Here is a 12,260-nt window from a genome sequence, read left to right on the forward strand (position 1 = left end):
AATAGTCTCGCATGGAATTCAGCAGAATCTGTGCCGAGAGGCTCTTTGATGTTTTTGTCTGTACAGCTCCTGAGTAGCATAACCTTGATTCAGCAAAACATCCACATCATATTCAGTGTTGTGACTGCAGACAACAGTGGAAAGCAAGGATGAACACTAATTCCCCAAACTCCATTAGCTCCATAGTTACACAAAGCTAGGAATTAAGGGCGGGAAAACAAGCTTCCTCACCAGAAAGCTGCTTGATCTACTTGATTATGAGCTCAAGTGATGTGTGGGGTCTTTGATTAAGTGATAAACACTCCCCCTCCTGGATGGGTTACTTCAATCTTGTCTATTATATGATAATATATCAACAGAAGCCACTTTACTTTCTTGTATGGAAAGGGAGTCATCATGCACACATAATCGTCTTGGCAAATGTGCTGGAAAAGAGGATCCCCAAACAAAGACTACCACATCAAACACCCTGGGCTTCTCTACATTTTTTATTCACTGCACAACTGAAATCAAATCCATTTTGAATTGGAGAGGATACAATCTATTGCAAAATTTTCATATGATTTCATCTACATAAGAATATAATGGAAAAGTCCAATGATGTGAACGTTACTTATTCCTTTAAAAATATAAAAAAATGGGATTTACTTAAGAATCTACTACATATCTATGAAGATAAATTATGCTGTGAACATTTGCTTTCTTATTAGTTCCATGTTTGCTCATATTCTATATCAGAATTGAAGGCTCTCAATTGTCACCAAAACTGAACATCAAACTGATCAGGCCACAGCTGGAACTGCAGGGTTGTGGCACATATTGTACTGCATATTCTATTCTGGAGTACGTGCCTCCTCAGCACATGAAGCGGAGTGTTTGCAGCCAACAGGCGAAGGATTCCATCCAAGTTCGTATGCATTAAGAGCTGAGGGAAGTAATAAACAGCTGTTGTCAAATGCAGTCCTTTAATAACACTCCAATATAACAGCTCTCCTATCAGTAGTGTATAAAACACAGGTAACCATGTATGTAAAGCACCTGTCTTGCTGCACAGTCTGGACCCTCAGCAGTCCGGTAATTAATTCAGTTGGGTACAGAACTGTGGTGCCTAACAGAAAGGAGAAGTGTTTTTTCAATGCGAGGCTGCTAAACGGGGGTTGAGGCGGTCTTCACGCCCACAGCAGCTGTCCAGTGAGAGCAGGGTTACGCTCCTTGATGAGGGCGGCAGTGATCTGGGACAGGTTCTCCACAGCCTCTTCCCACCGTTCCGCATCCTAAAACATGGGAGCACAGACACTGTCACTCACACAAACAGACTACAAGTGTCCCGTGTCCTCTTACCCTCTAACCCTATACTTTAGCCAACACATCTCTCCTCTTACCATTTTCCCTCTCACTACAGCTCTTCAGCAACACATAAAGCTATTTATGTGTAATGCCTCCATTTTGGTTACTGTTCTACAGTACATCTCTCTTCTCAGTGGTACACTGATACATGCATATCTTCCCCCTCTGTTTTATACCTCCACCGGTACATTTCTCATCTCCAGATTATACTGCTACCTGTATATCCTCCTATCGCTGTAATACCACTACCTAGCAAAACCTCTGCTGCTACTGTTAGACCACTACCTGTGTGTTACTGAACCTATTATTATTACTCTACCTGTAGATGTCCAACTGTTACACCATGACCTAACTATCTCAATTATCACTATCACACCACTTCCTGTATATTAGTGGTTCCCAAACTTCTCAGGTACCCCCAGCTGGATCTAGGATTCCATCTCAAGGACACCTGATGCAACTAATCAAGGGCTTAATTAGATGTATCAGGTAGGCTTGAGGTGGAACACATCAAATACCTGAACCCAGCTTGGGGTACCAGAGGAAAGGTTTGGGAACCACTGCTGTGCATCACCTATCTTGTCATTGATACTTCAATATTTCCATCTTCAGCGTATTTAAAAGTTACTCCTTCATGTATACACGTTGTTCCACAAGAAAAACCATGCTGTACCTTAACTTGAACTGAACAAGTTATTCTCCCCTGAATGTTACAGTGTAATATCTTCACATGCCAATCTCTTCTCTCATTGTTACACTATACACCCGTACTGGTAGGCGTCTCCTTTGTTGTTATATTAATACACCTACACCTGCATATATCTGTTCTATCTTCTTTATTGTTATGGTGACATCACCCGCTGGCCCATAGGAAACTAAATACAGGAGGGATATATTTTTTTGGATATAAAAGTTCCTGGCCACATGCTTTGGAACAAAGCATGTTTCAATAAATTCTGCTAAATTTGTATTGACTCAGATGTTACAAAAAGGCAACACTTAAGCAACAATAATATTTGTGTCTTAGTAACTTTCTTTTGGCAGCAAAAAGACCATTCTGTCATCCACTTGATCCAAAAGAACATAATCTCATTCTGATTTCAATACCCAAATAAAGGTAATGATTTGTTTCAGTCAGCAACTAAATTGCACTTAACTATTTGCGAAAATCTTGCGTGTGTCCCAAATAAAAGTTAAAATATCCAGGCTTCAGGTTTTTAATTTATTTTTTACAAAACACTGCAAAATTTGTACCCAGTTCTGCTACCATATAACATATGTCTTGGATGCAGGCCAGATAAATACATTTAAAAGAACATCCAAATTGTAAAAACTAAATCTCGTTACACATTACAGTTTGGGGATTATCATGACCCTGATGTTATGTGAAAGTGAGATCAATCAGCAGATGAAAGCAATTACTGATAGACTTTCAGGGGAAAAACATTGCATAAATTAAAGCATTTCTAATCAGTTTTGCTGAATTAATGTTCTTTAACCAAGAAAAATGACATTCTTTACAGATTACAGCACATATTTTAAAGATCATTTGCAAGCAAACAAACTTTCTGTTATTTTCCCAGTTCATTTATTCACACACACTGTTATTTTTCTGGCCTTTAACCTATTCTTACCGACATTTTATTAACCAAAGTTACATGTTCACCAGTTATTCCTTACTACATCTTTTGCAATTAAATTGCTTTCATTTTAATGTTTTCTTTCAAAATAATTCATTTTCCATCAGTTATAACAGAGCCACTGCCACTGGGACTCTGTAGGGAATCAGTGCCAGTACGTAATTGACAATAGCGGCATGCTTTCTGAGGTCCAAACAGCCGCCTCTCGATGGAACATTGGAAGAATACTCTTCCTCGGGAACGTGGTGAGGCACAGGCATGATCCACGAGGGAACACTGATGATGGCAAACATGTGCCAAGAGGTTCCACTCTTAAAAACACACTTCTTAATAAGAGCCAGTTTCCAAGGAGTCCCATGATGCGAATTTTCCAACAACTGGATATTTCAGTCAAAGAATATCTGGATAGGGAATCAGTACTCATTTATTGATTAAAGAAACACAAATCTATAATTCAATCAAAATATGATTGCTTTGAAAGTGTTCCAAAATGTGTCATTTTGGCATTTCCTGTGTTTCATTTTTTCTATTCACATTGATTTTTTTAAAGACATCAAACAAGAAAAAGGGTTTTCCTGTTTTCTTTAAAATGTAGTGCGGGCCCTTGTTATTTTGCTTAATTACAAGTATTCAACAATGGGTGGAGGAAAGCCAAAACATCTGCGAACAGTCGGCGGCGTGTGCCAGCGTCTGTACACTGAGTCAGAATCCGTATCCATCATTACGGGATCACGCATAAATTCATCAGGGACAGGAGCCAAGCCTCCTCAGGAACTCCACGACATGTACAAGGGATCTTCATTTTGCAGCTCTACTCTCCTTATGGATTGCTGTTGTCTTGGTCGATATTCTGAAAAGCCATCTAGTATAAGCGACACAGCATTGACATCATTGATCTGAATTGTTTCTGTCAATCATTATACTTTTTGGCATTAATTATCCTATAGCCTCTAAAATGCTCATACACTGAAAAGCTTTGCTACATTAGGACATGTAGCTAGTTTTAATGATGATTCAATGAAGTGCTCTTCCTGAGGTTTCTGTTATAGCTACCACACAAGAAAATGTGAAAAATTAAAAACACAGTCAAACACATCATAGCAAAATCACCCAAATGGATCAAATACTAAAGGGAGCCTAGGCCAATGCATTCCATCTTTCCAAAATGGATCAGAAATATGAATCATGCTTCATAAAATACCATGCAGTATTAAATGAAATGGTTCTTCAATGTAAATGTAAAGGACAGTTTGAGTATCATTTTACAAGAATCATATAATTTTGTTAGGAATGGAAAATTAAACTGTCAAGCAGTATCATCTACAGGCGAACAGATCATTTCAAATACAGTTAGGTTGAAATGCTAAAAACAGGTAATTTTTACATTTAATTTTGCTTGGGCTAAAAGCATTGAGCTGCCCAGATGACTCACCACAGGAATACAACTGACAATTCCACATTCATTTAAAACACTAAGACAAACATACACTCAGTCGCCACTTTATTAGGTACACCTACCTAGTACTGGGCAGGACCCTTTTTGCATCCAAAACAGCATGCACTATTCATGCCATAGATTCAACAAGGCCCTGGAAACATTCCTTAAGGGATTTTGGTCCTTGCTTACTACTCAAAAGCATTACCTAGTCCCTGTAGATTTTTTAGCCACAAATTCATGCAGCAAATCTCCCATTGCACCTGATCCCAAAGGTGCTCTACTGGATTGAGATCTGGGACTCCAGGCCATTGGAGTAAACTGAAGTAACTTTCATGTTCATGAAACCAGCTCGAGATTATGCGTGCTTTGTGCTTTTTCGATCATATGCCTTGCCACTCTGGATACAAGCACCCGAACGTTCACTTTTCCACTAAGCACACATTGCATTCAAATGTACAGTACAGGCTAAAAGTATTAGGCCACAAATTTTTTTTTAAAACCTTAGAGAAGAATTCAGTTAATATGAGTGCATTTATTGAATAACAAACATTTTTGTATATATATTTGTAACTACAGTAACACAAAAAGATTAGTTTTACAAAAAAAAAATATCTTAGATATGACTACTCAAAATAGCTGCCTTTGGCTTTAATCACAATTAAACAATTTATTAGAAGTCTAATCATCTTGCAACCTGGAGGTGGGAGGGAAGGTGAGGGGTAGTTAAATTGACTAAAATCTTATTTACCTTAAGTTTTTTGTTTTTTTTAAACCACAGGTAGCCTAATAACTTTGGCTTGTAGTGTAAGTAAAATAGGCGGTAAAGCTGGTTTCTCTCTAGTTGCATTGAGTTCTTCCTGTACTTGTGGTGCAGTTTTACAATGGTTTCTCTTGCTGGACAATGCTGGCTAATGGTAGTGTCTTGCAACAATGTGATATCACAAACAATAGCATGTGACGGACAATAAAGATACATTCACTGACCCACAAGTCAGCCCAGTATACCTGCACTGGCTGGAAAATATGGCTGTACTCTGCACTGAAACCCTAGAAGATCTACTATTTCCACTGTGTCAAGTCCAAAAAGAATAAAGCCTGCAGGAATGAGCTTGTTAGGTCCATTGCTCCAGGCATGCAAAGTAATCATCGAATGGGGAATTCAAAATATGGAATTTGAATTTCTTTTTGTCTCCATCTTACATAAAAATAATGGATGAATGGGGAATTTTTCCAGTAAATCTTGGTACCTTTCTAGAGCCTTCATTGGGAAAAAAACAGTTGTCTTCACTGGATAAAATGATTATCAGAGAGGCTAATGTTCATCAGTAGAAACAAGCCACTTACATTAGTACCCTCTATACCATACAAAACCTGCAAACTCCATATTAAAATAAATCATAAAGAGAATTACAATGCTGTATTAGTTCTAACTAACAGGAAGATGAGTATTTTAAACTCAACAGTACTACATGGGTCAAACCAGTGCTGACCAGCCAATCAGATCTGTATTCCGTATGTGCTTCACTCTTCCTTGTATTTGGATGTTCTGCCTTTACTGATATTCATAATGAACCAGCAAATCAGAAAACATCAACGATGGGACATGTGCAACCCCAAAATGTGTGCAGTCAGCTAGAGTGTCTTTATTTTTCTTTTGGCAAATACTGCACAGCAGGTACAGGCAGAATGCAGGTGTCCAACTGAGCACAGGTAATATGGTCACTATGCATGATAAGATGGGAGATACACTGCTGAATACACGGGCATATTTCCATCCTTAGAGCATCCCTATTGCTGCACTAGAAACAAGGGCTGAATACAACAACAACACTTTAATACTCTACCCAGGACACCCTAAATATGTTCAATACTAAATGCACAGAGCTGAATATCTGGTCAGTAAAAAAACACCACCATGTTAATTGTCTGTGGTTGTGTATGACAGAGCCCTGCTATGCAAAGTCCAGATCCTTACAGTATCCAGATTACTTCTTTTTTCAATGCATCCTCCTTAGCAGATGATCCACATATTGTTGATATTAGTGAAAATATTGCACAACGCCACTCACAAACATGATCTGCCTCTCTCAAAGCAGAGAGAAGGCAATCTCACTGAAGAGAAATGAAAACAGGACTCATGGTCTCTGCCACTCAATAGAAGTGCTGTCAGCCATGTCTCTGCTCAAATCAATGACTGTTTATGTTAGTAGTGCTTTCTGGTTGCTATGATTATGGATTTTACCGTTTTGTGACTGATACGTCAGTCTGACGTGCTTACATTGCGCTTTTAAGGTGTATGGCATAAGGTTCCAGCTGAATGAATATTTCAGCATTTCATATAAAGCCCTTCTGTAGCTGTTTTTTAACCTTTGCTTGAATGAAACCAAAGCTGCTTTCATCTAACTGCTATGATGCAGATAAAAAATTGATAGAAAATGCATATTCCAGTTAATATGTAGAAATATCTTCCTATTCTAAATTTTAAGAATCAAAATAAGAATCAGTTATTAATGCTATTGCACTGGTTCTTAAAACCACACATGATTTAACTACAAAATACTAAAATAGGGGCATACTATTTCCATTGCTGCATTAAAATAAATATTTTAAAATTTATTTACAAATCAGAAACAATACCAAGAAACCTTTTTTATTTTTGCCAAAATTACATGATAACTACAAATTATATAACAAGCAGTTATACCTCATACTACCCCTTCCCTTGGAAAATAACTTGATAATTATATACCTCCTGTAACTAAATTCCCAATTAGCCACATGGAACAGCTTGACAGTGAGCAGTTTGTGAAAAGATGGTTTTGATTAAGCTGCTGTCACAAAAGGATAGACTTGGGCCCAGACTGTTGTCATGGAGATGGAATCAGCACTGAATGTAAAGTCTCCATCTAAAAATAACTTGCAGCATAACAAAGAACAGGGACACATATGTCATTGCATACAGACAAGAACACACACGCCTGCGCATGTGTGAATGTAAGCGCACACAAACACTGAACATGTGATGTTCCGCTCATATGATTTGCCTTTGCTGCGATATTAAAGTTTACCATAAAAATACCCATACATGGGATGTTGATTCAGATACAGTCTTGTACATTTCTAAAATAAAATGACAGATTTAAAGCAAACAATTTTTTATGTTGTTTGTTTAAAAAAAAAAAGTTGCTTAGTCACCACAAGTGGGCAATGTAGTATATTCTGCCACTGAAAGAGAAGCAAAAAATAACACTGCACACCTACCTTAAGAAACCCCTGGCCTGGCTAACAGCCTCTTTGAAATATCACATATGCCTTTAGATTCCCTAGCACTGTGTAATGACTCCACAGCAGGCATGAGAGGCATCAAATGAGAGTGGACATGGTTGTACTTTTCAGACATGATGTTTCTGTACACTTCTGTCACTATGATGTTTCTATACAATTCTACGACACCTCTGTAGTCTGCTGTTGTAAGTGAGCTCAGTTGTGTTGACATTCTCATTACTGCTTTCTATAAGAGACAAGGCTCCCAATTACAGGAAAGAAGCACTAGGAAATCCTTTAGCAGCAAACAGCCAGGAACACCCATCAGAATAGCATTCTTTGGCATAGAATCCATACAATTAGGGCAGAGAACTACTTAAAAATTGATCAGCACTTTAGGAACCCCTTTAGTCTCCATATAAAACAACTAATTCCCACCTAATTGTTTGACATCTCAGTATATATATTTTTTAAATTAGGAATAATAAGGAAATCTATATAATATACACACGTATACATACATATACCTGTATACACATATATTCAAAGAAAAACAAATAAATTAATATTACGATCAATACCTGGTCAAATGTAAGCATGATAGCTGGAACCAAGTATATTCTTTAAGTACTAAAACTGTCACAAGAGGGCACTGTAATCACAAATCAAATTCTTTGTGGGTATTCACCATTCAGAGTTTGTAGGAAACGCTCATAAACCTGGTCTGTGTTTATAGACATTCTTGTAAACAGCTTATGTAATGTAGGGTTCCAAGCTCTTCACATCACACTCAGCTTTGCAAAAGGTGACCACAGAATAAATAACAGGACCTATTCACGAAGGGACCCGAGAAAAAAAATCAATTTAAAAAGGTATTGTATTTCTGACTGACAGAACATCGTTCTCTGAGGGCTCTTATAGGAAATGGGGGTTCATTGCACTGCCCCCCCCCCCCCCCCCCACATCTCCCCAACCCATTCAGTAGATAGTTGCTGGAGGGTAAACTAGGAGGAGAACAGCAGGTCCAATTACTGCAAGGTCCACAGCCTGAATATGAGCCCAAATCCAACGGGATATTTTACCATGGTGTAATCTCACTCAACAAAAAGATTTTAAATCACACAAAGGCAGCATGAAGACACAAAACGCAGATTTTTAAAAAATGCTGGAATTTCTGCAGCATTACTACAGCACTACATGTCATTTATCTTCTACAAAACAAGAGTCAAGCTAAGAAATGTAAACAGCAAACTGGCCCTGTACTGGAAAATGGAATCCACAGTTACGCTCCTCACAATCACACTGTAATATCAAACTAAAAAGCTTTTCCAGGCCCTTGTGGTTTGTTGTTCTTTTTTTTTTTTTTTTGAAAAAATTCCAACAGGACATGGTGCCTGGAAGTCTGTATCTCTGATTACCTTGTCACTGCCATTGAGCTTCACTTCATTTAAAAAGGGACCCATATTGTCTGAGTGTGGATAAGCTTTGCAGTCTTTATCCTCGCTTTTGTACGACTGCGAGTTGCTTCAGATTTTCTGGCAGGGAGAGCCGCAGCTCTATTGACTTGTCACCGTTCCACAGGCCCATTGACACAGGCACATTCTTTCAGAATAAACCAGTCAAGCTATGATGAAAAATCACTTTCAGGGGCCCTCTGCAAATTTCCGCTTTCTGTCCCAACAAATACGGCATCCATTGAATTTGTGCTGGTTAAACCAAACAGTGTAGCCACTACCTGCAAGGCACGATTCCGTTTTTTTTGTTCAATCTGCTGAGCACGCCCCAGACAGAAAATGCCACACAATCTATTTTTGCAAAGAAAATACAGGAAGCTACTCTTTTCAGGGTGAACACTAAACTATTTCCGCAACTTAAAGTGACTGATGACTTTGTTTAAACTTGACCCACCAACAGACATAATTCTAAACACTAGGCAAAACAATATGTTTTAAACTAAAGGGAAGTGCTGGAATGCAACATAGATTTAACCCCATGACATATGGGTCACAATTTCTGTGCCCTAAGCACAGTTGCATAATACTGCCTGGCACCTGTCTCATCGCTGCCACATTTCAACACAGCCAAGAATACAAACAGATTGTGCAGCAATGTGTTTTTATTACACTGTCAAAACAGCAGAATATCAGACTAAACTGTGGTTGGGTATGGAGGCTATGCTGTCCAGAGGAACTGATGCGTGAGAATGATGGCTTGATATAATATACTCCATAAATATACTGTATATCCTCATCTTATTCTGATTTGTAGCTACTTCTTGTTATGGTCTTTTCTAGAATGTGCTTTGAACCTGATGTATGAAAAAGGATGTAATAATTATGCTAAATTAAAACAAGGATATAAAATATTCTACCCTCCATAAAATTAGTAAAAGAAAAGTTCACAAAGTCAGGGAAAATACAATGATTTCCTCATGGCTGCACTGTGTTGTCGTATCCATACTGTCTGAGTAGATCAAGGGGTCTAATTTAGTGTCATTTAACAATGCTTAACAAGATGGGGCTGTTATTATAGTCCTTCTAGAAACATAAACACTGACAGAATGTAGCATGGCCACATACCAGAATATCTTGAAAGGCAAACACTGACAATAGCTTTTCAAAGCCTGAAAATATCACTCTTTATCTATCAAGTGTTTTGTTTTCCAAAAAATTAATGAAGCTTGGAAATTCATTAACTTTTCTGGGTGGTCAAAGCAAATTGCAAGCAGGGATATGATTTCATGCTTGGAATGAAATTAATTTTTAAATACACCTGTGGCAATATTTCTACAGTCATGGACTGATTAAATGTTTACAAACTAATTACACAGACCTGGTAGGAATTCATTTTTTGGAGAAGAAATCTGTTAATAATTGCTACTCTTTGGAATGTTGTTTTAAAACTGTATATAAAAATCTAACAGAAGATACATCATTGAAAAATAAACGTTTTAAAATCCAATAAATAGAAGCTGAATAAATAACAAATTTGCTGAAAATACTAAGTTTAATGCCCCAACGAAGTTAGAAAGAAATCTCCGCTTCAGATGCTTCATGAATTTATAACTCAGAAGAGAATCAATGAAATTTAATAATTGAAAATGCATTTCAACCCTTCACTGGGAAAACACGGTAACTCATCAGTGCTTACAAGGCTAGATCTAAAAGGGCATTATAAATGATCAATAAACATCCTGAGAAAGGATGACTGAGAAGAGAAAAACCATGTGAATCTGGGATATGTATGTAAGGAATAAACCACGACGGAATGTCCCGTTATTGGAAAATAATGTACGACGGGGGTGGTGATGCAGCCGAGGTGAATCCAAGGTCGCTTAACCACTACCGAAGTACATTATTTTCCAATAACGGGACAGCCCAGAGGGGTTTATTCCACAGTCACTTATACAACGGGTTACCAATAACGACTATACATGGTTACTTTAATATTTATTGATTTTTATCGACTTAGTCACCTGGAATTGAAATATTCTTCCACGGCCATTTGGGCATATTACTTTACCGTTGTCAAGCAAAACTCTTGTTGGTAATTCTATTTGGACCATTGTTATGCAAAAACTCTGGTTGGTAGTTCTATTTGCACCATTGTTAAGCAAAAACCTCTGGTCGTTCATTCCATGAAAACAACGATTCTTTCAATAAAAAATAGTTCCTTGTTTTTATACCATACATTTAGCACCAGTTTTGGTCATTTTCGTCATTACATTATTTAAGAAAACTGAATGAAACCATGACTCAATCAAATTAATCTCCCAAGCTCTAGCTTTTTAAAATGGTCACGCATTGGACGTAGCGTTTCTCCAAGACCTTCTGAAACCGGGTTTGAATGCCAGCTAGCTTTATGATAGGTTCGCTGTCACTTGTCACCTAGCCAATATTAAAATTCACCTGGATTTTAGGTCAAAATGGTCTCACAGCATGCTTTTTAACTACTGAATTATATTCAAAACAGCGGTTCCTATAAACACAATCGTTAATGAGTTAAATACAGAACGCCTATTCTACTGTCCAAATAATGGACGATTCAGTATTTTTCGGGATGGCTGGCAACCCTAAATGAAGCTAGTAACTAGAACCGTGATTCAACGTTGCTATCAACTGCGAAATTGGACATTGAAAAGGGGAAGGGATGTAACAACAATTCAAAATCGAAAGAATAATGTTGCTGTTTTAACTACTTCAGAATGCTGGACTTTGTAGCGCATTGATTTTAGAACTGTTAAAAGGCCGAGGTGTCCCTTTACTGAGAATTAATGCCCACCCTTGGACCAATCAGAATTGAGTATTCAGTCAAGCCGTTGTATAATTAAGCAATAGCTCACGACAGGCCGTGGTATATGATTATTATATCACAGCTAAGGGGCGTTGTTCAGCCCGACGCGAAGCTATGATATAATAACCATATACCATGGTCTGAACTGAACTATTGCTTTTATATGGCAATATGAAAGTAATAGACACACTCCAATTTAAATAATTTTTATTAATAAATAATAATGTTCAAAATAAAATAGGCCCTCCTGGCTGCCTGCACATACTGCGAGGCAGTTG

General features: G+C 37.8%; 1 protein-coding gene across 4 annotated transcripts in view; it reads right to left on the reverse strand.

Annotated features, from left to right (window-relative positions):
- Positions 1 to 470: 470 nt before the first annotated feature.
- Positions 471 to 12,260, reverse strand: part of crppa (CDP-L-ribitol pyrophosphorylase A) — a 34,708-nt gene continuing 22,918 nt past the window's right edge. For 3 of the 4 annotated variants that reach the window (XM_064349867.1, XM_064349853.1, XM_064349873.1), the window contains one exon: positions 471 to 1,274. In XM_064349867.1, coding sequence (XP_064205937.1) covers positions 1,170 to 1,274 — 105 coding nt within the window. In that variant the 3' untranslated portion in view covers positions 471 to 1,169. The remainder of the gene's footprint in view (positions 1,275 to 12,260) is intronic. The other variant, XR_010332304.1, reaches the window with a different exon arrangement.

Source organism: Anguilla rostrata, chromosome 1 (genome assembly GCF_018555375.3).
Source record: "Anguilla rostrata isolate EN2019 chromosome 1, ASM1855537v3, whole genome shotgun sequence".
Lineage (NCBI taxonomy): Eukaryota > Metazoa > Chordata > Actinopteri > Anguilliformes > Anguillidae > Anguilla > Anguilla rostrata.